Source organism: Equus quagga, chromosome 17 (genome assembly GCF_021613505.1).
Source record: "Equus quagga isolate Etosha38 chromosome 17, UCLA_HA_Equagga_1.0, whole genome shotgun sequence".
Taxonomy (NCBI): domain Eukaryota; kingdom Metazoa; phylum Chordata; class Mammalia; order Perissodactyla; family Equidae; genus Equus; species Equus quagga.
Window position 1 is genome coordinate 42070719 of NC_060283.1, and position 24225 is coordinate 42094943.

The 24225-nt window shown below is 41.6% G+C and overlaps 1 protein-coding gene across 1 annotated transcript in view; it reads left to right on the top strand.

Annotated features, from left to right (window-relative positions):
- Nucleotides 1–24225, top strand: part of DNER (delta/notch like EGF repeat containing) — a 301418-nt gene that overhangs the window by 264843 nt on the left and 12350 nt on the right. Inside the window, exons 10-11 of the mRNA XM_046642873.1 lie at nt 6348–6461; nt 15676–15807. Of these exons, the coding sequence (XP_046498829.1) occupies nt 6348–6461; nt 15676–15807 (246 nt within the window). The remainder of the gene's footprint in view (nt 1–6347; nt 6462–15675; nt 15808–24225) is intronic.

A 24225-nucleotide genomic window follows, 5' to 3' on the forward strand; every position in this document is an offset into this window, starting at 1 on the left:
GCTTACCTCTGGAGTTAGAACTTGGATAAGTGATATGTTGTGGGGAGAGTTGGAATTTTAACTCCTTACTTTATATACTTTTTTTTTTTTGGTGAGGAAGAGTCACCCTGAGCTAACATCCATTACCAATCTTCCTCTTTTTTTCGCTTGAGGAAGATTAGCCCTGAGCTAACATGCATGCTAGTTTTCCTCTGTTTTGTATGTGGGATGCCTCCACAACATGGCTGATGGGTGGACTAGGTCCAAGCCAGGGATCTGAACCCATGAACCTGGGCCGCCGAAGCAGAGTGTGTGGAATTTTAACCACTCAGCCACGCGGCTGGCCCCAGCATACGTATTTTTTAAGTGGTGATTTTTACTGTTTTATGTTTCAAAAGACAAATAAGAGGGCCAGCCCTGTGGTGTAGTGGTGAAGTTTGGTGCGCTCTGCCCAGGTTGGCTGGTTTGGGTCCCAGTCATGGATCTACACCACTCATCAGCTGTGCCATAGTGGCATCCCACATACAAAATAGAGGAAGACTGGCACAGATGTTAGCTCAGGGCTAATCTTCTTCAGCAAAAAATGAATGAATGAATGAATGAATGAATATAACTTCCTGAAAAGAAAGAGTGCAATAGGAAGTCAGGCAATTATAGCTAAGAATGTTTTGAAAAATGAAAGTAATGAGATGGAAATTCTGCCAGATGTTAAAACCCATTATAACGCTACAATTATTTTTAGATTCACGTGTTATGGGTGCAAGAATGGACAGCTCACCCAAACTGAATAATGGCCCAGAAACCATTGTCTGTAATAGTGCATGACTCTTAAAGAGGAACTGCTAGGAATGGGAAGGGAATTCTTTTTTAATGAATGGTGCTAGAAAAAATGGGCTGCTAAACAGAAAAAAGAAATGCTCTTACTCACAGTTGTAAATAAATTCCATGTGAATTGGTAAAAAGCCACTCTTCTTTGGCTTCACCTCCTCCTCTACTTACTTCCTCCTTTCCTCCTTTTTCTTTTACAACCAAGTTGCCTTACAGTTGGTATAGACAACACCTCTATTTCCTTAATTTTTATTCTTTTCTTAACTTCTTCAGTTTGGGTCTTGTCCACACCTGCTAAAATGGATTTAGTGGTGACCTAACTGAAGACTTTTCGGTGAAATCCCCGAAGCCTTCTCCTTCAGCTTCCATTTCCGGGTTCTTGACTCTCTGCTCCACTCATCACTGGGTCCCTCTTGAAACTTGCCCTGCTATAGCTTCTGCAGCTCCATTCCTGCGCTCTGACTCTTCCCTCTGGCCCTCACTGAATCCGTGTCTTCTGGACACCATGGTTGTGGTTGGTCCCCAGAGTTTCCTTCTTGGCTCCTTTTTCTCTCCTCCTCTTTGCCTTTGTCCAATCCTGTGACTACATCCATTGTCTGAGATGTGGTTTCTCCCTCCTTGAACCCTCCCAGCATTTTCTCTGTGTTTGCTATGATGATTATGGTCAGCCTCGTAGTCAATTCCTTCTGGCTTTGGACTTTCCTCTCCTTTACACTAAATCATAATCTCCTGAAAGGCAGTAACTCTATAGCCTCTTTTTTTTTTTTTAAATTCTCAGCATCTCTTGATACAGTGGCTTGCAAAAGAAAATACTCGATAGCTATCTTGAATTGAAACTGCTTCTTAACACACTAATTAAGTAAAGGAAACCAACTTGAACATTTTCTTAGTAAGTTTCCACTGTGAATCATGAAATTGTTTGAAGCAAAAATGCATAGAAAGTCTCAGAGTAACCTTCCTTCAGATGTACTGAAATGCTGGTCCTTCCTTCCAGACTGGTTCAGAGCTAGCTCATGACGGGACTTTTAAGACTCTGGTTAGTGTTCATACCCTCGTATTGTTGAAAAGTCAAGTTATTGCCCCATATTGTGTTGATTTTTACTTCTAGCAGAACAAACTAAATGATCAACAGTACACTCATTTGGAATTTTTGGTAACAAACATTAGAAAGAAAATACTTCAATTTTTGATTATGAAAACAACCTAGCAACAATGGTAAAAATTTAGGAAAAAGAGAAAGTTCTAGATAGCTCATAGCTATACAACAGAATACAGGAGCAATGATCATCTGTGTTGTTTCCATCCTTTTTTTAGTGTTTAATGTTTAATATCCATGTTTTTAGAATTATAATCAAGTATACCTACAATTTTGTTTTGTTCTGCTCGTACTTAACATTATATCACATTTGATTTAGAAATTGCTAGGACATCTTCCTAGTTCTATTTTAAATGACTATGTAATGTTCCCATGGTAGAGTATTTATCCATTCCCTTGTTGCATCTAATGTGAGGCTATGATGAGTAATTCTAGAATGAACATCTTTCTTCACGTGATTTTCATACTTTCTGGATTTTTTTGGTGGGGATAGGGTCTCAGAAATGAGGTCACTGGGTTATGAGTTTGATCACGTTATACCTAATTGTTTATTTTTAAAGTCTACAGAAATTTATAGTTGAAAAGATGAGAATTCTTTCTTTGTTGGCTAGAATTATTTCCTCTTTGTAACCAGTGAACAAGAATTTCTGTATATTTTGTGCACCCAGCCCTTCTTAATTAGTGGGATAGATACAAAAATGGAGAAGTCAGAGTTTCTTTCTTTTTCAGGCTGTTATTTAACTAGAAAAGCAGACTGAGACTGGGACCCATGAGGAAGAATGAGGCTAAGGTCAAGATGTCAGTTGTAATTTCTGAAATACTTTAGGAAAGGTTGAGTTCTGTGGGAGTTGAAATACTGGAAAAATTTTCGTGGAGGAAATGTTTGAATAAAATAAGATGATGTCTTAAGGCAGATATTAAGTTCAAAGAACACTTCAAGTTAGTTTTCTTTACCTGGTTTAATTTTCCTGGAGATAAAATAATGATTTTCAGTTTTCAAAATATTAATTATGACTAAATCATGATGACAACAAAGATTTATAATTGGCGCACTACTCTTTGAATTTTTGCTGGTTTTAATTCTAAAATTAACTTCTATAAAGAGCCCTGTTGAAATAGAGATCTTTTCAGAAACATTGCCTCTCTATCCCTTAATACAAAAAGTATGAATTTTTATTAGCTTTGACTGAATTACAGTTTATTTTTGCCGGAGACTAAACATAAGTTTCGTCATAGTGCGTGCTGCGTCCCTTGCCAACGGTGATGCGTGTGTCATTCCACAGACTCAGTCTGAAGTGTGAACCTGGTTTCCGCTGACAAAATAGGGTGTTTTTGAGGCAGATTTGGAATGGCTTCCCACTCTGGCAGTCCTACCTGTGTGTCAGCCAAAGTACACTGACCATCGCCCCTCCTGAAAGGACAGGATTCTGGTGGTCTGTCCAGAATTTATTCCACTATTAAGATATGGCCTCTGCTCTAAAAGACCTCAGAGATTAGTGGGGAGTTCAGACAGGAGAACAGCTAAGTTCTGATGTGACACAGTAACCTCTGTCACAGCGTGAATCTCAGCATGCTCTCGATGACAGTGGCAGAAGAATGGAGTCCAGTCTTGGGAGAGTCAGGTTCAGGTTTTCCAGAGAAAGAGTGTTTGAGTTGGGCTTTGACAGATAGAATGTGCTAGGTGAAGACCAGCTTGCAGGAGAGGGTGACGGGGGGGTGCTTTTGTCGGAGGAAACAGGATGCCCAACCTCAGTGTTGTGCAAGGGCCTAGGACCCCTGGAGAGTGGCGAGGAGTGCAGGAAGATGGGGCCCAGGGGGCCTGAGGAGGAGGGCTCGAGTGAGGGCGACTTTGGCCCGTCAGTGGTGTTCATGACCGTCTGTGCTCTGTTGTTAAGGTTTCCAGTTCATAGTTGTTCAGCTCTAATGGACAAGCTGAGCAATATGACAAATATTTTTTATATAGGGATTAGCAGGGCTTGGAGTATAGAAATATGAGTAACCAAAGTGCTCACTGGGGACTTTTAAGACCATCTTGCCTCATAGTCATCGTGTTTCTGTGAAGATTAGCTCGTATCTGATCTTGCTGCCAGAAAACCCTTGGTGGATCTCAAGCGGCCGAATATCTTATCTTTTGAAAAAGAGAAGGAACAAGGGATAAAATTATTGCCAAAAAACCCACCCAAAAGGTTGAAATTGCTTATTATCTTGGGTGTTTTCATCAAATCTATCTTATTGAAGGCTTTTAAGGTCAAGATGTTTAAATACTTAGCCTAGACTTAACTTTTCAGCCTTATTTGAAAAATGTGGTAATTTGTGTGTTAATGTATTAGTTATATTAATATCATACAGGCTACACTGGCTAATGTGTTACTAGAAACACGGTAAAGATCATTCTTGATTGTTCTTACTTTAGATCTAATGGAAACCTTTTTTATTTCAGACATCTCTGAACCTTGCATATGGCTCTATTTCCCATTACAACTGAAAGCCTTCTTTGTCACCTGTTTCTCATTGATGAGCCCCATGGGAACTTGTAAATATGTGAATCCTTGTTTTTTGATACACACTTTGAAGCAGAAAAGGTTCTTTTGCATTTTATTCTTTCAATTGAGCCCATGCTGTTTGGGAATCAGTGGGAAAACAGAGATTTCTGGGCGAAGAAGCCATCACACCCAAGTGAAGAAGAGTTACCAATTTTATGCTAATCTTTAAAGGAGTTTGAGCTTTTATATTATCATGAATAGAGGGTTGGTTAAGGATGGTGAAAGTCAGGGAGGCTGATTCAAGTCACTGAGACAGGAAGGGAGCTAGGACATGGCTTCAAGGGGCCCTGTCCCACCAGCATGACACCGTGGGATCAGGGTCATGGTTGCAGGGAAAAAAGTAAGACAGAAATCTGAAAGGCACTTCAGAAAAATATCTGTCCGAATATGGTTCTCGGGTTGGCTCTGAGGGCCAAAAGGTAAAAAGGAATGGAAAGCTATCCATGCTAAAATACTTTACCAGACTCAACTAAGTCATTAGTGTGACTACAGATAGGCAATTCTGTTTCTATTTCCTCTTACAGGTTTTTCCTCCTTCTTGAGCCCTACTTCTTAAGGCATTGAAAAAGAAAGGAGAGAAAAAATCCCAGCAAGAATAATTTCAGTGACTAAATGATGAGTCATTGGGTGTGGCACTCCTTTGCCCAATATAGCTAAGTAGTAAGTGGAGAGCACATTAAGTAAATCCCATTTGGCTACAACTTGCTTTATGCTTGTTTTTCGCGAGGCTGTCGGGAAGGACAAGCATATCATTATACACATTCTTATACAGAATATACTGCAATCTATCTTCTTCTCCAAACGATGGGGGGTGAGAGAGGGATTAATCCATTCAACCATCTTGGCATTCCAGTGGAGCAACAGCAGAAATCCTACCTTTGGCATAGCGTTGTATGTTTTAAAGTTTTTAATAGAATTATAAAATAATATGTACTCGTAAAAAAATTCCAACGATATAGAAATATATCATGTGTAAGTCAAAGTAATCCATTCTCCTCGGTCCCACTTCAGGCATTTAGATTCATGCGTGCACACATAAACTTCTTTTTTCTACTGATGGGAAACTGACTGTTTTTGCTATGAAGATTCTTCTAATGCTTCTTTTTTGTTAAACGGGTGCTCAGCTACACAGAATTGTGTGTATTTCCATGGCCAGTCTGAGCTCCCTCTCAGGAAACTACTTAGCGAGCACAGACTCAGATTCAGAAAGCCTGCGCTTTCAGATCTCAGCTCCCTCCACTACCAGCCTTGTGACCTTGCATTCTTTCCTCATCCATAAAATGGGGGAAGAAGAGTATTTGTCTCATGGGGTTGTTGTGAGGGTCAAGTTAGACATAAAGCACAGTGTGAGGGGCTGGAATATAGTTGTGTACAACACATGTTAACTTTAGTACACGGTGAACAGATTTGGTTTTTAAGAATAAAGTCTAAGTACCAAGCGGCTCGCTCTCTCTCCCCTACCCCCACCAGTTCTCTGAAGTAGAACTGGGGCTCATTTAAATATCTGACTCTAAATCTTCACCTTCAGGCAGCTGCTTATCCATTATATGGACATTTTATGAAGGCCGCCTGGCGATTTTCTGTTTCTTTTGGAGACTTAGAAAGCATTTGTCACTGATAAATTTTATTTTTCAAGGTCTTAACTTTCTGTTCTCCAGGCTTTGGGACATGTGGTCAGAGAAAGTACAGATAAAAGACTTTATAGTGGGACCTATGAGTAGGGATTAAATTTGTTGTTTTCTCATAAGGCGGGTCTTTACAACAACCTAAAGTCAAGCACACACACAGGCACATACACACACCACCTCCAGGATCTGCTTCCACACTGTTCCAGGCTGTCCCCAGCCATGCGAGCTGGAGCGTCCTTAATGAGTCACCCCTCTGTGTCTGTTTCCTGGCAGGAATCCACTGTGAATCGTACAAGGACCCCTGCGCTAACGTCAGCTGTCTGAATGGAGGCACTTGTGACAGCGAAGGCCTCAATGGCACATGTGTCTGCGCTCCAGGGTTTACAGGCAAGTGATCTGGAAACTGTGTTTTCATATTTACCACAAAATCCCTGAGATTGCAACTGTTAAAAATAAGCCTAGAAACCTCTAGGCATACATTATTGCAAAATATGAAAACCGCTGCAAAACATAAGCAGGCATTGCTCAGATGAAGATCTATTGTAAAACAATTGTTTGTCGTTAAGTGGGACTCTTCTGAAATCACTCTTTGCACGTAGACTTGCTGAGACCGCCTCTCTATAAAATTCCAGAGCTGTAGCTTTGAAACATGAGACATGAGCCATTACACTAACCTGAAAAGTTTCGGTGTTAATGGAAGTGAGAGGGGGAGAGGGAAGATCAGTCATGTCTTCTGCAGAAATTGCATCCAGCCACAACGTTTATTTTTACTGAAAGATATAACAGTGACCGGATTTTGAAAAATGAAGAGAGGTGGTGGTGATGGGAAGTCAGGAGGAAATACTGCAGGTTCAGGGTTGATTATTAATGAAGGTAGACATGACAGGTGTAGGGAGGGAGAGTGGAATGAGGAGAGACAACTGCCCAAGGCCAGAGCAGGCAGGCAGGACAGAGCTGGGTTCAAGAGGAGCCTTGGTGGCCATTGAGGTCTGAATGGGAAGCGTCGCTTCTAGACTAGGGGATCCAGCTTAACCGGGGCTCCTTCTAAGTCAACCCCATGGGCTTCAGGGAGTTTGTGAATCTCCAAAAACAGATGTGAAATGTTACTAAGGGGAGCCTCTCAAATCTTCATCAGATTCTCAGAAGGAACTGTGAACCACTGGGGTAGAAAAGATTCCATCCTTTGCTTTTCCAACAGAACCCAGGAGTCCTGAAATGGAGAGTGTAGGACAACGTTTTCAGAGCTTTGCTCAACCAACAGAAGCATTGGGGTCACTCTGGTTTGCAAGTTGGGAACAGTTGACATTTAAGGTGCCCATAGAAGAAAGTGGGGGTTTAAGTTGCAGGAGAACATGTTATCATTGGCTGGAGAGCACCTTATGGGCTCCCTCTTCCCGACTAAGCCACTATGGCCACCTCCCAAGCCCTGGAGAGTCTCACAGAGCCTGGGCCTCCCGTCCATCCCAGGGGAGCCCCATGTGTGCTTCTAGGGAAGACGCCAATAGTCAAGATGTGGGAGAAGCAACTTCTGATCTTCTTTCTATTTATGTGTGTCACATCCTGTGTTTTCCTTTTGGGTTTTCCCGGGACTGGGAAGTGGGCTCACTCCAGAAAATGATTCGCAGATGGTTTTGTTTTGCTGACTGGTTTATAAACACACACAGACATTTATACTCATCAATGGATGATGCAAAAATAATATTGGAAAAGCATCCTGTTTTTTTTCCCCAGACATTTTTATCCCTTGAATAATAAAAGGCTTGGAAGAAAGATTAGAAAATATAGTGCTATAGGAAAAAAAAACACCACTTAAAATTGCACCACTAGGAGACAACCATTGTGAGCACTTTGATACGTATATCCAGGGGTTTTCCTGAGGGTCTGTGTGCGCGTGATAACTAGTATATGCTGTAAATGCAGAAATTTGAACATAAAAGGAATCATATTGCTCATAGTATATTGTAATCTACTTCTCACTTAAAAATATATCATAAAAATGACTCCACATCAAGAAATATGCTTCTGTTTTATTATTTTTACTGGCTGCCCTGTAGTCCATTATGTGATGTCTCATGATTTTTTTTTAACCCATCCTCAATTCAGTTTTTTGAGGAGTTGAGAACTTTTCCTTATTATAAATAGCACTGCAATGGATATTCTTATATGTACATCTTTGCGTACTTTTCTGATTATTTCTTTAAGCTAAATTCCCAGGAATAGAATCCCTGGGTCCAGAAGAATACTTAGCTATTTCCATATTGCTCTCCAGGAAAAAATCTTGTACTAATATTCACTCTACCAAGAGTGCACAGGAGCGTCTATTTCCTTGTACTCACACACATACTGAGAGTTGTCATTCTGGTGGCCAAAAATGCCATTTCAGGGTTGTTTTAATTTGTAAATCATTGGTTCTTAATGAGATTAAATACTTTGAAAATATATTTATGGACATTTGTGTTTCTTCTTGAACTCCCTATTCAGTATCCTTTGTTTCCTTTTCTACCAGACTATTCATGTTAATCTTTATTCTTGATTTGAAATAGCCCTTTTTAATAAGTATAGTATGTTTTGTCTGCTATAGATTGCGAATATTTTTCCAGTCTCATTTACCTTTTAAATACATATAGTGTTTTGTTTTGTTTTCTATATATCATATTTTAATTTTATGTAATTAAACCTTAATATTTCCTTTTGGTTTCTTGTTGTTTCATACTAGAAAGATCCTATAGTTCAAGATTTCATAAATATTCTTCTATATTATTCTAATCATGTATGAGTTAATTTCATGGATGCAAATCTTCAATCCATTTGAAATTTATCTTGATATGGGAGATAAAATGCAATCTTTTCTCCAGAATATTTAGCAAATCTCCAACTGCCTAGTCAGCATTCATTCTTGGATGTCTCTCGAAGACACGTCAGACTCATAGGTTTTCCTCTCCTGTCCTCCCTTATGTATTTGCTAGCTCTTTAAATGGTATTTACTGCCTCAAGTTGCTCTGGTCAGAAACTGGGGAGTGATTTTGGTACCCTCCTCTCCTTTCCCCTTACCTGCATCCAGGGAGTCCTCAAAACCTCCTTGATCCTCTTACTTCTTCCCAGAGCCAGCAGCAGCCTGCTTTCACCTCCCTTCTGCACTAGCACAACCTCCCCTAACTGGTCTCCCCACACCCATTCCCCTTCACCCATAATATATTCTCCACACTGTGGGGACCCTACCAAATGAAAATCTAATCCTGTCACTCCCTACTTAAAATCACCTATTGCCACTGCATTGTCTTTAAAAAAAGATCAAAACCCTTCACTGGATCATCAAGATCCCAGCCTTTCCAGTCTTGTCCTGGGCCCCCTGTCTGCTTGATTCCTGAATACCCCACGCCAGGCTCTTCTCAATAATGTTCTTCTCTATCTCCTGCCTCCCAGTCCCCTCTGCACCCCCACCCTGCCAACCCTACACTCTAGCCTGCAGATCCACCACAGGTGTTTCTTCATGATACTCTCTCTGATCACAGGGAGCAATAGGACCCTTCCACTGAAGTAGGTTCAAACATTAACTGGCCTTTGAAAACAACAAATGTCCATTTCGGTTCAGCCTTGGTAATTTTTCAGACTGCGGAGGACCATATAATAGTTCCCAAAGTTGTTTGGAGAGTTGTACTGTTAACGCATTTTGCAGAACACTGGTCCCATGAGATGCTCCATGGAAAAAAGACCTGTGGCCAAATAGATTTGGTACCTGGTACATGCCGTGTGGAGATTCATAAAGGATGTCCACATACTAAAGGCTCTGAAAGGTCTTACAGTAAAGAATCTTATTTGCCTTTGTTTATTTTCCGAATACATTTGATCATAGAACCTTTTTTTTCCCTTAAAAAAGAAGCTATTGTATTCTGAGAACTAGCATTCCATGGGAGAGGCTGATAAAATGTTAACGACCACTGTGCAAGGAATAACGGTGCCTCTAACTCTTTGAGTTGCTACCTTGGAACCAAATACTCTTTCAGGATAGCTGAGGTTTGGCCAGATTTACTCTTGGCCAACTATTAAGTGCTCAAAAGCTCCATAATTGACTGAGTGGAGTGAATTAGGCAAATCGTTGATATCTCATTATATTCTCGATCCAATGTCACCCTTACCTTAGGAGACCGGCTTTTTCAGTTTCTGTTTATTTTACTCTTCTCTTTCTAGGTTCTGTAGGTAGATCCTTAGATTATTGATTTGAGACTTTTCCTCATTTCTAATGTACACATTTAGTGCTATAAATTACCCCCTCAGCACTTCTTTGGCTGTGTCCCACACATTTTATGTTGTATTTTCATTTTAATTCATTTTAATGTGGTTTTTGTTTTTACGTTTCTTTAGATTTTCTCTTTCATCTATGGGTTTTTTTTTTTTTTAAGATTTTATTTTTTCCTTTTTCTCCCCAAAGCCCCCTGGCACATAGTTGCATAATGTTCGTTGTGGGTGCCTCTAGTTGTGGTATGTGGGATGCTGCCTCAGCCTGGCTTGATGAGCAGTGCCATGTCCGCGCCCAGGACTTGAACCAACAAAACACTGGGCCGCCTGCAGCAGGGCATGCAAACCCAACCACTCGGCCAGGGGGCCAGCACCTCTATGGATTTTTTTTAAGTGTGTTACATTGTTGGGACTTCTTTTTTCTGCACCTTTTGGCATTTCTGGGTTGCTGGCTTCTTCAGTACCTAGCCTGGAATATATGAGGCCAAAAGAAAACTCAGGGAGCTCAGCATCAAATTTTTCCTTGGGTCTGAGGTTCCAAGCCAGTCTGTCTCCTCTTGACCTCTTAGAATCTTCTCATGTTTGATTTATATATGAGGTCCAAAGTTTTCACTTGTGCTTAGTGGGAGGACTAGGAAAAATATATCTGCTCCATCTTTTTGGAAGCAGATGTCTCACTCTGGCTGTTTTAGAATTTTTTCCTTTATCATCGGCTTTTAGCAAATTGGTTGTGATGTGCCTTAATGTGGTCTTGTTGGTGTTTATCCTACTTGTGGTTTGTTGCACTTCTTGGATCTATGGTTTTATTGTTTTCATCAAATTTGGAAAATTTTTAGCCATTATTCTACCAAGTACTATTTTATGCCCCGTGCCTTGCCCCCTCTCCGTTTCCTGAGACTTTAATTATATCTGTGTTACACTACTTAAAATTGTACAACAGGTCACTGGGTCTCTGTTCAGTTTAAAAACAACTTGTTTTTCCTGAGCTTCACTTTGTCTAGCTTCTATTGCTCCGTTTTCAAGTTTACTAATCTTCTATTCTGCAGCATCTAATCTACTGTTATGACCACTCAGTGTTGTTTTGTTTTTAATTTCAGATATATTTTTGACATTTAGAAGTTCCATTCAGTTCTTTCTTGTAGCTTCCATTTCTATCCTCATTTTTTTCTTGTTTTCCTTCACAGTTTGAACAAAATCCATGTTTACTCCCATCATCAGTTAGTCCTGGATTGTGTCTTTGACTGATTTTTCTTCTGGTCACATGTTCCTGCTTCTTTGTATATCCAATAATTTTTGTTTGGATGCTGGACATTGTGAGTTAAGCTGTTGAGTGGTTGGATTTATTATCTTTCTTGTAAAAGTGCTAGCCTTTTGGTGGCAGGTGGGTAAGTTACTTGCCAATGTGATCCATCCTTTCAAGGTTTGTTTTTATATTTTGGGGGGTGAGTCTACAGTAGCCTTAGCCTAAGGTTAGTTGTGCCTTACTACTAAGCTGTGACCTTTTCCTCAATGGATGCACTGGGTGATCAGTGAAATATCTGCTTTCTGACTTGTGAGAGTTTGAATACTTCTCAGTCTTCTGTGAGCTGTGGGAACTGTTCATCTTTCATCTTGGTTGCCAGACCTATGGAGTTCCAACTTAGTGAAACACAAAACAAACTCAACAGATGCAGTGTAGTTCTGATGCTCTTTTTCTGAGTGGTTCTATCTTCTACGGTGGTCTGTCCTACAAAATACAGCTACCTTAGCCTCCACAAATTCCAGTTCTCCTCGGTTCAGTGAAGCCATTGTGTTCTAAATGGGCTCCAGGCAGAAAGCCAGGATGATCATGGTATTCAGCTGTTTTGTTTCCTTCTCTCAGCAATCACAGTCACGCACTTCCTGTTGTCTAATGTCTTAAAAGTTTTTTTTTTAAATATATATTTCATCCACTTGTCTAATTATTTACAGTGAGAGGGCAAGATACGTTCCAGTTACTCAATCATGGTAGAAGACGTTCCAAATACTTTTTTAGCTTTATTTCATCTGGAATGAAATGCTTGTGAAATATGAAGGAGTTATAGTTAAATCAGTCAGTCCAGTGCCTATAATGTAGTAGGTATGTATTTAATACAAGGTACTATGATTATAATGAATGTCATTAATATCATTCAGTGTGGGCTCTGTTAACCCAAGGATTTACTAACAGCAGTGACTTTTGATATTTTTATCTTTTTTCATTTTAATTTATCTGAGGAATGCATACAGAATTAAACAGCACACTTGTAAATTTGCATAAATACTGCCAAAGTTGATACCTATTATACATACCTACTATACATATTGCCTCTTAGAAAGTGGTAGATTGAAAAGCAATTGTGAAAGATTTAAAGTTCAGACTCTGATTTCCAGCCTTAGTCAAGTAGAAATTTCATTTAGTATTCTCTTTACAAATGTTATTCAAGCACAACAATGATTTAAAAGTAATTGATTTTTCTCCAACTCAAATTTTAAAAAAGTAAGCAAGTCAATGAAAAAGTCATCTGGCTCAAGCCAGTAAAAGCATAAAGATTTATTAAGTCAACTATGAGTAGAGAAAGATGACATAATATACTAAGAACTCTTCTACTAAAATAAACTACAATATATATTGCTTGGAGGTAGAATGGTGGGGTGTTGAAATGCCTATAAAAACATAATACTCTTGAGTATGGGGAAACATAGATGAAACCAAACTTGCTCTCCATAATTCATAATAAGTCTTCAAATACTTTGTGTAAGACTGATGGTAGAAAGCATGATTACCATAAGGCAGAGAAGAGCAGTCATCTTTGGAGTCTACTGGTTAAAATTTTTCTTTGAGTGGCTCCATCAGAATCACCCTGTATTCCTACCACCAGCATGTGACACAGTGAAGGCTTCAAACTGCAAGCCAGTTGGGGGAATAACTGATTCAACCAGCAATGTAGGAGTGTTAGTCTGTAAAACAGGCCATTAGAGTCCATCTAAAAGAATCTGAGAACTGGGCGTCACTCCAGGGTTCTGCCAGAGCACATGTGGAAATAGCTACCAGCTCTTTGAACCCCTGACTGGCATGAAGTTTGTATCTTTAACTAATGTCATATAATCCCCAGTGTAGCTCTAAGAACATTGCGGTGAGGAAAGCCAGACTGGGATAGTTTTGGGATTTTCTCTGGGCCATAGTCCTTTGGATCCTGGGTCCTAGATATTTGATAAATGTCAACAGAAAGAGTTCATCCTATTTTCTTCTGCTGTTCTCTGTTCCTACCAAAGCCTTCCAATCTAGTTGGTCCCAAGAACAGACAATTCTAGGGATCTGGTACTTCTCCCAACTATGTTAGAACTCCAAGAACCAAAACATGCATCAGGAGTGCTCTGGACCCTGAATTTGACATTTACCTCCCTAGGGAATTTCTGGACCACAGCAGGACTGGATGAACTGGACTGACAACTCTGGGACAGCCCAGAATTTAGAGGATTAGAAGAGTTTGACGTTGACATTGGACTTCTGGAGCAGAATGGGGCTTTGGAGGGTTGCTGGACTGTAGAAGTGTAACCATTTCTGTAGCTATTGCTACAAAGTCAACAAGGCATCTTATTTCAGAATTCACAGTATTCAGATTGCCAGCTAAAGAAAGCTATTGTTTAGTCAATATCTCCGTTAAGCTTGTCTTCCTAAATGGTTGGAAAGTAGTGCTGATGTATGTATTTGTCAAGGCCTTTGATTTTTTCCTTTTAACGTTTCTTGGCACATTCTTGTTTATATGTCTTTTCAACCATGAAATGCTGTTTGTAATAGTTTAGTCATACCCTTTTCCACTCAGAGAAATGCCTCATTAATAGAAAGATAACCTTTGAAATAGGTGAGTAAGAGGCAATCAATTTTGTGTCTTTCCTATTGATGTAAATGACTGTATTTATTGCAGTAAACAAATTCACTTCGACACTACAGAATTATAATCAACCTAGTAGCACCTAGAGGTAGTAAATGTTTTGTTTGACAGATTTTAATTTAAAAATAAAATAGTCAGATGCCAGGTACACAAAGAATGTGACGTGAAACAGACGTGAAATGTTTTAGTGTGAGATTCCCCCTCTGAAGTGGTCTGTGAATGACATATGGTGGTTTAATAAAGACAATGCAAACTAATAGCTGATAGAAAAGCACTTTACTGCTAGTTAAGTAAGCCTGGAAGTAGGGTACACTGAAGTATTGCCTTTTGAAAACAGACAAAATATTTGATTGTTCCCTTGCTTTTGTCTATGACTCTAGCAGTGCTAACAGCTTTTTTAGATCACTTTTTACATTTAACTAAGCAAATGGAGGCATATTTTTAAAATTTCTTTTTCTCATTTTCAGCCCTTGCAGAGAGATTCCCTCAATTTGAAGTCTCCTCTTCCATTTAGCTTTGAAGAAATGCTTTTAAGCTTAAGAAGCCTACCCGTTTTGTATTGATTCATAGTATGGCTTTAAAATCACACGAAGATGGCTTTGTTCATGTAACTTTCAATAACAAGCCATTTCCTGGAAGTTGATGTTTGGACCACAGTGACATCAGGCCATGTCCTGCTTTGTCTGTTCAAACTCGGCTCTCTCAAGGGGGCAAGGATGTCTCAAATGTTGGGTCAAGGCAGGGTCAGGAGCTCCAGGTCACCTTTTTTATTATGGGAGAAGGACGGACTCGAGTGAATGTCAGCTTCCGTGGGGTCACCCAGGGGAGATTATGTCATATTTAGGTTAACCCCAGACTTCACAACCGTCTCTCCTTAGGTGGGCCTGATGCTCTTCCTGAGCATTTCAGTCCCTCCCAGAAACATATCCAGGGATTTGGAAAACGGAATAAATTTTCCCACTTGACTCAGGCTAGGCATACAGCTGTGCCCTAGAATTCTACAGAAAATAGTCAGATGTCCAGACTCACACGTTCAGACACTTGGCTACAAAACATCATAAACTGGTGAGTTTTCAGCTTTCTGGAGTTTCAGAAAAATAAATAAGAAGATTAAGCTGATTAAATCCAAAATAAAATCGATGTCTTTAATAAAATCGGGCACTCAAGTTTGCTTTTCCAATAAACCTTGAAAGGTTTATTCAGACACGGGAATCGGCTTCAGTTAACTTGTTCAATAGCCTAAAGGGGGTCTTTTTTTTACCAGTAACATTTCTTTTCTTTTAAAATTTTCCTTCAGTAAAAGATCTTTGTCTGGAATTTTGGGAGAGTTCTGCACTTTATACAAACAACAAATGGGGCTCAGTTGCTAGAGATCATGACCCCATCTTCAGCTCTTTGCTTTGCCAGAGAAGTGATGGGTGACAGAACCTCTGGTGCAGCTGTGTCTCTGCTGCTTTTCTGTATCTCCCTAGGTGAAGAGTGCGACATTGACATCAATGAATGTGACAGTAACCCCTGCCATCATGCCGGCACCTGCCTGGACCAGCCCAATGGTTATACCTGCCATTGCCCACACGGCTGGGTGGGAGCAAACTGTGAAATCCGTAAGTATTTCTGCAGCTCAGCTGTTGTTATTTGACATCACATTTTCGTTCAACAAGAAGAGGATGCTGACTGTGCCCAGCCAGCCCCACGTCACTCTCAGATGAGGTGGTCAGGCCCAGAGGGATGACCTGAGTCACCAATGCCCCCCGAGTCTCAGCTGAGTACTTTCGCTCACTGCGTTATGCCGCTCCCACTCCTTCCTGAGTCGGAATCCAGCCTCTCCATCGGGATGAGAATTTGCCAATGTCATCCAGAGTTCACTGCCGCTAAGACAGCCAAAAATGTGCTTAACAGAGAAGCATTAGAATCGTATCAAAAAATAGAGCCTTTGTGCTGAAAACTTAAAAAAACACACAGAATGTGAACTCACTTTGCACTTATGTCTTCAAGTGTCTTCAAACATATTAGGTTCCGTCAACTGCCTGGAGAAACGTCCAGTGACGATGGGAATAAAAGAAAATCTGAAAAGCATTCTGAGCTGCTTACAGCTAAGTGTTCTCTAAAGATGAGCTAACAGAAGTTTGAAAATGTCACAATCAAGACTTTATACATCAAAATAATATGTTTACTAGGATTGAGGTGAAGATGAGGACTGATGTGGAATTGGGTTTTCCGTTGTTTTGTAAACTGTTAAAAACTCAGCTTTGAAAGGTTTCTTCTCATTTGAATTAGTCAAGGCGGTGGGGCATCTTTCATAAACACTCCCTCCTGGCCTCTCTCACTCCCTTCTCTACTCTTGATCAGGAAAAGACAGCTTATCTGCTGTGAGTTTGGAAGGGAGCAAATACATATACATAGCCCTGTGTCTCCCTGTCTTCTTCCTGGGCTGGCCTGTCTGCTGCCTCTACTCCTCCATGCTGTGCATGTTTCAAGAGCAGGCCCCTCCCTGGTGGCCCTGCACTGCCCCTGGCTGCACAGGCTTGTCTAATTCTTCGTGTGTGTCTGAGGTGGGGGGTGGCAGTATTGGAAAGCCTTCTTGTCCACGAATATGGCCCACCTTCTCCAGCATCAACATGACCTGTACCAAAGGTGCTATTTGGGCTCTTATATGCTGACTCTTTGTCTTTGCTCTTGGCTCAGAGATTGAGAGGGGAAGAAGGGAATTATGTTAGGCCTCCTCTCAACCTTCCCAAATGCTCTTAAACAGAATGGTCTTAGGACCAACGGTCCTTGCTGGAGATGAGTGAGACATACTCTCTTGCTGAAGAAAGAGACAGAAAGGATTCCGATAGGACAAATGCTAAGGGCTGTGATTTGGTGTAGGATGTCAAGTCCAGAATGGTGGGATCTGGTGGTGAAAGGGACCCCAGACCTGGGTGAGCAGGACCTCAGTTCTTGTGCTGGCCGTTGCACGCGTTGTGTGGCTGCATTTAGTTGTGCTGAGCCTCAATTTACTTATCCATAAAATGGGAGCAGTTTTCGTTCTAAAGCTTGGTAATTCTGTGAAATGATAATTTTGTGCTTTGGGGCAGAGTAATACCTACTTATAACTTTCAAATCTTAATTGTGATGATAAATATATAGGAGAGTGTGGATAAGAACTCAGGAACACATAGGATGCCCTCAAGAAGTTTGGAAGTAGAATCCTATCATTATAAAAAATCTAAAATTTTACTTCCTTCTGGTGATGATAGTATAGGCAAGAGATATACAGGATGAAATAATAACAAAGATAAAAATTGGCTTCAAGTTCTGGCTCCGTCCTATTCCAGCTGTGTGACCTGGAGTAACAAATTTACCTCTCAGAGCCTTGTCTTTTTCACTTGTAAAATGGCAATAGGAAGGTTGCTGTCAGAATAAGGGAGGCAAATATGTGCAGTTTTCTGCTATGCAGTAGGTGCTAAATAAATGCTAGTTGCCCTTTCTCTTTCTTCCTATGCTACCGTAGCTCTTATACTATGTGCTACTCCTGGGGAGGACTGACCACGGGCAGTTATCTTTTTAGACAATGCGTGCCCAGGGCATGGTAGCAGTGTGGCCCACCACACATCCTAGTCCACACTTGGGCTCTCTGTTTGCCCAGAAAAGCACTTTCCATTTAATGAGCTCATTTGCACCTTTCCATTAGGCCAAAGGCATTAAAATAAATGTCATCACAGATTAGGCTCTGCCAGGCTCAGTGTTGGATGTTTCTATTTTTCACCTGAATGTAAGAATGGAGAATGTGCATATGACGTTTGCGATGACAAGTAGCTAGAGCCAGTGGCCAGCATCGAGACAACTGGGTCTGAATCAAATGGAGTGGATCCAAAGACCAGAAGTGGAAGCAGAGTCTGGCCTGTCAGTGGGCAGGGAAGATATAAGAGACCTCCAGTCCTGTGTGAACTATGGAACCCATGGCCTGTGAGGTCTCTTTCTAACCCTGAACATCTGTGCTCTTCTGCAGTGGGCAGAGACCAAGAGGAAGGTGCCTGCATGGTACAAGGTCCAGTCAGTAGATCTCAACGGGAAAGCTCAGATGTACACAGAAAAGAAGGAGGGCCACAGCCCATGTAGCTCCATAGCATCGCAGGGCTACGGAGTTGTCAAAGGCAGTAAAGGAGCCTCCCATTAGCCTGAGCTCTGCCTCTGGTGGCCACATTGCCTGCCTCCCTATTTTACTTACTTCCCTTCAGCCACATTGTCCTGCTTTCTCTTCCTCCAACAGGCCAAGTTCATTCCTGCCTTCAGGGCCTTTGCCTGTCCTGTTCCCTATGTCTGGAGCTCTCTCCCCTCAGATTATAACACAGCTGTCTTCTTCTCAGTGTTCAGGTCTCAGCTCAGGTGTCACTTTCTCAGATACCTTCACTGACAACCTGTATTATTTTCCTATTGTGGCTGTAACATAACACATTACCACAAATTTAATGACTTAAAACAACACCACGAATTTATCATCTTACAGTCCTGGAGGGCAGAAGTCCAAAGTGGGTCCCCCTGGGCTGAAAACAAGGGGCCCCAGGAGGCTCCAGAAGAGAACCTTCTTCCTTGCCTTCTCCAGCTTCTAAAGGCTGCCCATATTGCTTGGTGTGTTGAGAAGCCGGAGCTGGAGTATTGAATTAAGAATATCAGATTATGCGGAATGAGGAGGCACATGCCACCCATACAGGGTCAGCAGGTAGCTTGCCTAGCATCCGAGCCCCCACTTTGTGGAAGTGAAACCCATAGGGTCGTTTTGATTGAAGGCGATGTTTCATTGCACCCACACAAAGGAAATAGAGTCATGAGGTTGCCTACTTCCAGATTCCAGAAGCGAGGGGTGCCGTGAGCTGGGGGAAAGGCAGTCCTCTGTCTCAGGTCACAAGTGAGCAGGAGATAGAGAGCAGGGTAGCAAGCACCTATGATTTATAAGGTGGTTGGGGCAGAGGTCACTTACTTTTCATGGGCTCAACTCTAAGTGGTTATTTTAAAAGATGTACCAGGAAAAGTAAAGCAGAAACTTAGGATGGGAATCCTAAACTCAAGTCCTTATCTAAATGTCCAGACTCTGGGTGTGAGCAGGGTGACCCTACTGTAAAATGTCTAGGCAACAACTCAGAAAAACAACAGTCGTTTTTCTCAAAAGTTGTTTCTTCGTCCCACTCGGCTCCTGGCCCCTTCCTCCATCTTTGGAGCCAGCAGTCACATCACTCTGACCTCTGCTTCCTTTCTCTCATCTCCTCCAACGCTCCTGCCTCCCCCTTTCACTTACAAGGACCCTTGTGATTACACTGGGTCCACCTGCCTAACCTAGGACAGTCTCTCCATCTCAAGATCCTCAACTTAACACCTCCACAGAGTCTCTTTTGCCATGGAAGGTAACATATTCACAGATTCTGGGGAATAGGATGTATTCATCTTTGGGAGATATTATTCGGCCAGCCATAACACCCTATCAATAGTGTCTTATTGCTCCCCTCATTTGTTCTTAAAATTTATAATATTTTGGGATGACTTAGAATTAATTTTTCCTGTTACAGCATCATCCTAATCATTATAATGAGTATTTGCATAAACATGATTTAAACAAACTAAAGTTTTCAGGATACGGTAAATAGAATAGGTGCTGCTCTCAGAAACAAGGACGTGGGTTCCCAGCCTGGGGCTTCTGCCACCCGACCAACCGCAAGGAGGAAAGTCACTTCATCTCTCTGGAAATCAGTTTCATCGTTCATGAAATGAGAGATTAAATGAAATAGTGTTCTTCCTTCTAGCTCTAGAATTATAGGACCCACCCTCAAAGTAGCATCCTACTCTGCCAGGAAGCACAAATTATAATAAGGCAGATACTTCTTCTTGCCTTTTCTCTTATAAAACACCGCAGGATGTTTCCTATTGCACATGGAAAAGAGAAATGCAGCATAAAATATTTATGGGACCCTCACAAATGCACACTTAGAGTTCATGCATATACTGAAAACTGAGCCCTCCCCAGTGTAGGGTGATGCATGTGGAAACAAATCGACTTTTTCATCAGCCATCACTAGAGATTCTGAAATGTCAATGGAATTTACATGCAAATCAATACCATTTTAGCAATTTCAGGACTGCCTCCTACACCCAGTGTTTACTACAATAATGAATGTTTCTTAGAAATTTGCCTCTTTAAAGTTATCTGCCACCCAATCAGCAAAAAGAAGCAGAAATCTAGCAGACCACACAGGTTTATCAAAACCGTCAAGAAAATGGATCCAGAACTATCCTAAAAGGATCATTCAGACAGCTATGGTGTTTCATACATATTCTGAGGCAAATGAGACCTTAAGTTCTGGATACTAGCTAAACAACCCTGGTCAGATTTTAGTTCTCTCCCCCTCATTCTTACCATCTTGGGACTGATCACAATTTCTTGTTTGATTTTAATAAAATTTTGCCTTCCTAGAATCAAGGTCTAAAACTAAAAATTCCTATAAATCTTTACATAGTGGTGTGTTTTGTATCACCTGTGTTGGAGCTGGAAGGTTTATACAGGTAGAGTTACAGTCAGTCTTGCTGACTAACAGTTGACCACTTATGTATATCAAGCAGTTGAATCTATGGTTAAACTATTGAATTAATGATATCGTGCAGTTGAGAAGTAGGCAAATAGACTGTCTTGGATTTATGCGTTCAATGAATAATCAAGGACCTCTTATGGGCAGACATTGAGTGCAGTGCCTAGGAGACAAAGGTAATGAAGCAGCCCCTCCCTCAGGAGCCCGTAATCCATGGATGAGTCATAATACGTGACGAGAGTTGCTATGAGGCTTTGTACAGACAGCTCAGGGGACCCAGGGAAGGGATGTGGAAGGAGTAGAGATGGACGTCCTGGGCCTCTTCTCCTCAAAATGCATGGAATTTAATAGTGGTGGAAGAAACCCATGAAATGATTATGTTATATGGACAGTCCTTGTCATGCAAATTGATTGGATTCTTTGCTTCTCATTTTTTTTTTTCATTTTTTCCTTTTTCTCCCCAAAGCCCCCTGGTACGTAGTTGTATATTCTTCATTGTGGGTCCTTCTAGTTGTGGCATGTGGGACGCTGCCTCAGTGTGGTTTGATGAGCAGTGCCATGTCCGCGCCCAGGATTCGAACCAACAAAACACTGGGCCGCCTGCAGCAGAGCGCGCAGGAACTTAACCACTCGGCCACGGGGCCAGCCCCTTTGCTTCTCATTTTTGCATAAACTAGGATTTTTGAAAAATAAAATTAATCTTCCTATCCGGACCACCACTTCACTCCCCAAAGGTAACAACCGTTAACCATTTATTGCATATTCTTCCAGATGTGTTCCGTCACTATAAATCCCCATTTTCTCCCATACACATGGGACTGTTCTATACATACTGTTCAGCATCTTGCTTTTATGCTTAATAACATATCTTGAATGTTTATCTATGTTGGCTTATGCAGATCCAGCTCATAGTTTTGTTTGTTTGAGAGAGATTGGCCCTGAGCTAACATCTGTGCCAATCTTCCTCTATTTTATGTGGGGTGCTGCCACAGCATGGCTTGACAAGCAGTGCTAGGTCCACACCTGGGATCCACAGCTGCTAACCCTGGGCTGCTGAGTTGGAGCGTGTGAACTTAACCACTAGGCCACTGGACCTGCCCCTACAGATCTGTCTCATTTTTTAACACCACATGGCTTCTACCCTAGGTCCTCAAACCCTTTCTTCACTTGTAGCCAGAAGCATCTTTTCTGTTTTTTTTTTTAGTTTTCTAAAAGTATATTGCTTTTTTTCTTTTAAATTTTTTTTTTACATTTTTTTAAATTGTGGTAGAGTATTGATAACATGAAATTAACTATCTTAATCATTTTTAAGTGTGCAGTTCAGTGGTATTAAATACATTCATATTGTGTGGCCATCACCAATATCCATCTCCAGAACTTCTTTTCATCTTGCAAAACTGAAACTCTGTATCCAGTAAAAATAACTCCTCATGACCCCTGCCCAGCCCCTGGTATCCACCATTCTGCTTTCTTTGTTTTTTTTTTTTATCTCCTCTTTCCCCCAACACTCCAGTCTCTGGTAGCCGCCATTCTATTCTCTGTTACTGTGAGTTTGGCTTTTTTCCCCTTTATATTCCACATATAAGGGATCATGCAGTGTTTGTCCTTCTGTGTCTGGCCTATTTCACTTTAGCATAATGTCCTCCAGGTTCATCCATGTGGTTGCAAAGGGCAGAAGCATCTGTTCAAAGTGCAAATGTGAACACTCAGACCCTTCCTCCCACCACTGTTTCCATCCCGGCCCATGCCAGGCTCCTATTCAAATACATTCATGACACAAGACCAAAACCCACACTATTGCCTAAGGGGCTGGAGGGCTGCCCCCATCCTGTGGGGAGGTACCCCTGTCCTTCAGGGAGGTGCAACCCCCCTCACTTGGCCACTCTCCGTCCTACTCCGTCAAGCAGCCACACTGTGCCCCTTTCAGTCTCTCACTCTGCTCTCCACTTCCTCCTGGGTCTTTGCCTGGGACAGTCTTCCCTCTGCTCTGCCCCATCCTTGGTTAACACCTACTCTCCCTTAGACCCCTGTTCCCTGTGGACTCCCATCATGAGAGCTCCCCCAATTCCCCGATTAGATGGAGCTTCCCCTTGTCCGCTCTGGTAGCACCGCAGAGCTTGTCCCTCACTGGCTTAGCCCACTTGTATTTCTACATTGATTTTGTGATCATTTGCTGATCCCTCCATCCCTCAAAAGACTGGGGGCTCCCTGAGCCCCCTTTCCTCTCTGTTTTCCCTTACTCTATTCCGGCCTCCCAATACAAGGCCTGGCACACAGTAGATGCTTAATTAAGATGTGTTCCATGACTGGATCCCTAAGAAGGAGATGAGCTATTCTCTCCATCCCTTTGCATTCCTTGCTCTTCTGAAGATTAACGAGGGTTGTTAACTTTTTTCAATCTCGTTGACTGCTTTGACTATCCCGCTAACTTTTAGCTATAGAAAACATAAAGAAATTTGAAATCCCTCCTTGTGTTTGTTCTAGGCAGCAGATGATTTATAAGATTATCTAACTATCTGAGTGACATCTACACAAAAAACACTGTCGCTCACTCACTTTCACACTCTTCAAATAACATAGGTGGGCCAGTTAACTGTCTAGCTACGTTCACCTAGGTAAGTGAAGAAATAGATGCGGGCAATGTATTCTAGAATTAAATTTTTGAATCTAATATAGTCTCCTTTTGCTGGAGTGGAGGTTGTTGGTAGGTCCGGTTTTATTCTCGGCTTGGCCACTGACTGCCCATATCACCTTGAGCAGCTGCTCTGAGGCCAGTCTGTCCAGCCAGCTCAAGGTGACATTTTAGGACCGATGGAAATGTTCAATGTGAAAGCACTCTGGAAAATACAAAATCTCAAACAAATTGAGTTTAAACGAAAATACAAAGGATCCCTCAGATCCGTAAGTGTGACATTTTTCCTGAACAGTTCGCGTGCATACGTTCCTGCTCATGCACCTGCTGCGGCTGATGAGATGATCTCATCCAGCTCGTTCTGGTGCACAATTCTTCCCCGAGCCATGCTGAAGCCAACATAGTAAATGATTCATGCGGTGGGACTCCCAGGATGCGGCAGAGTGATGAGTTATGAGAGTAGCGCCTGGACTGGGAGATGGCAGCTGCAGCCACCTGGTGCAGATCAATTTGCTGCCTCTCAGGCCAAGTATTGGATTTATTCAGATCCACCCTGGCTACTAACCCCATTAGCGTGTAAAGCAGCCACATTCACTTATCAGAAGAGACATAGATGACAGTTAGGTGGAAAAAGCAAAGGGCGGGGGCAGGGAGAGGAAGGAAGCAGAGAAATTTCGAGCAAGTTTTCCCAAAAGTCTAAACAGCTTGGAACGCAGAGTTTTGGGAAATAGAGCAGATGGTCAGAAATGCAAGCCATTTAGGCAGCTTATCAGGCCTGGGACACTGCTGAGCATGTCCCCCATTACAGTTGTCTTTCCATCGTAGTGACTGTG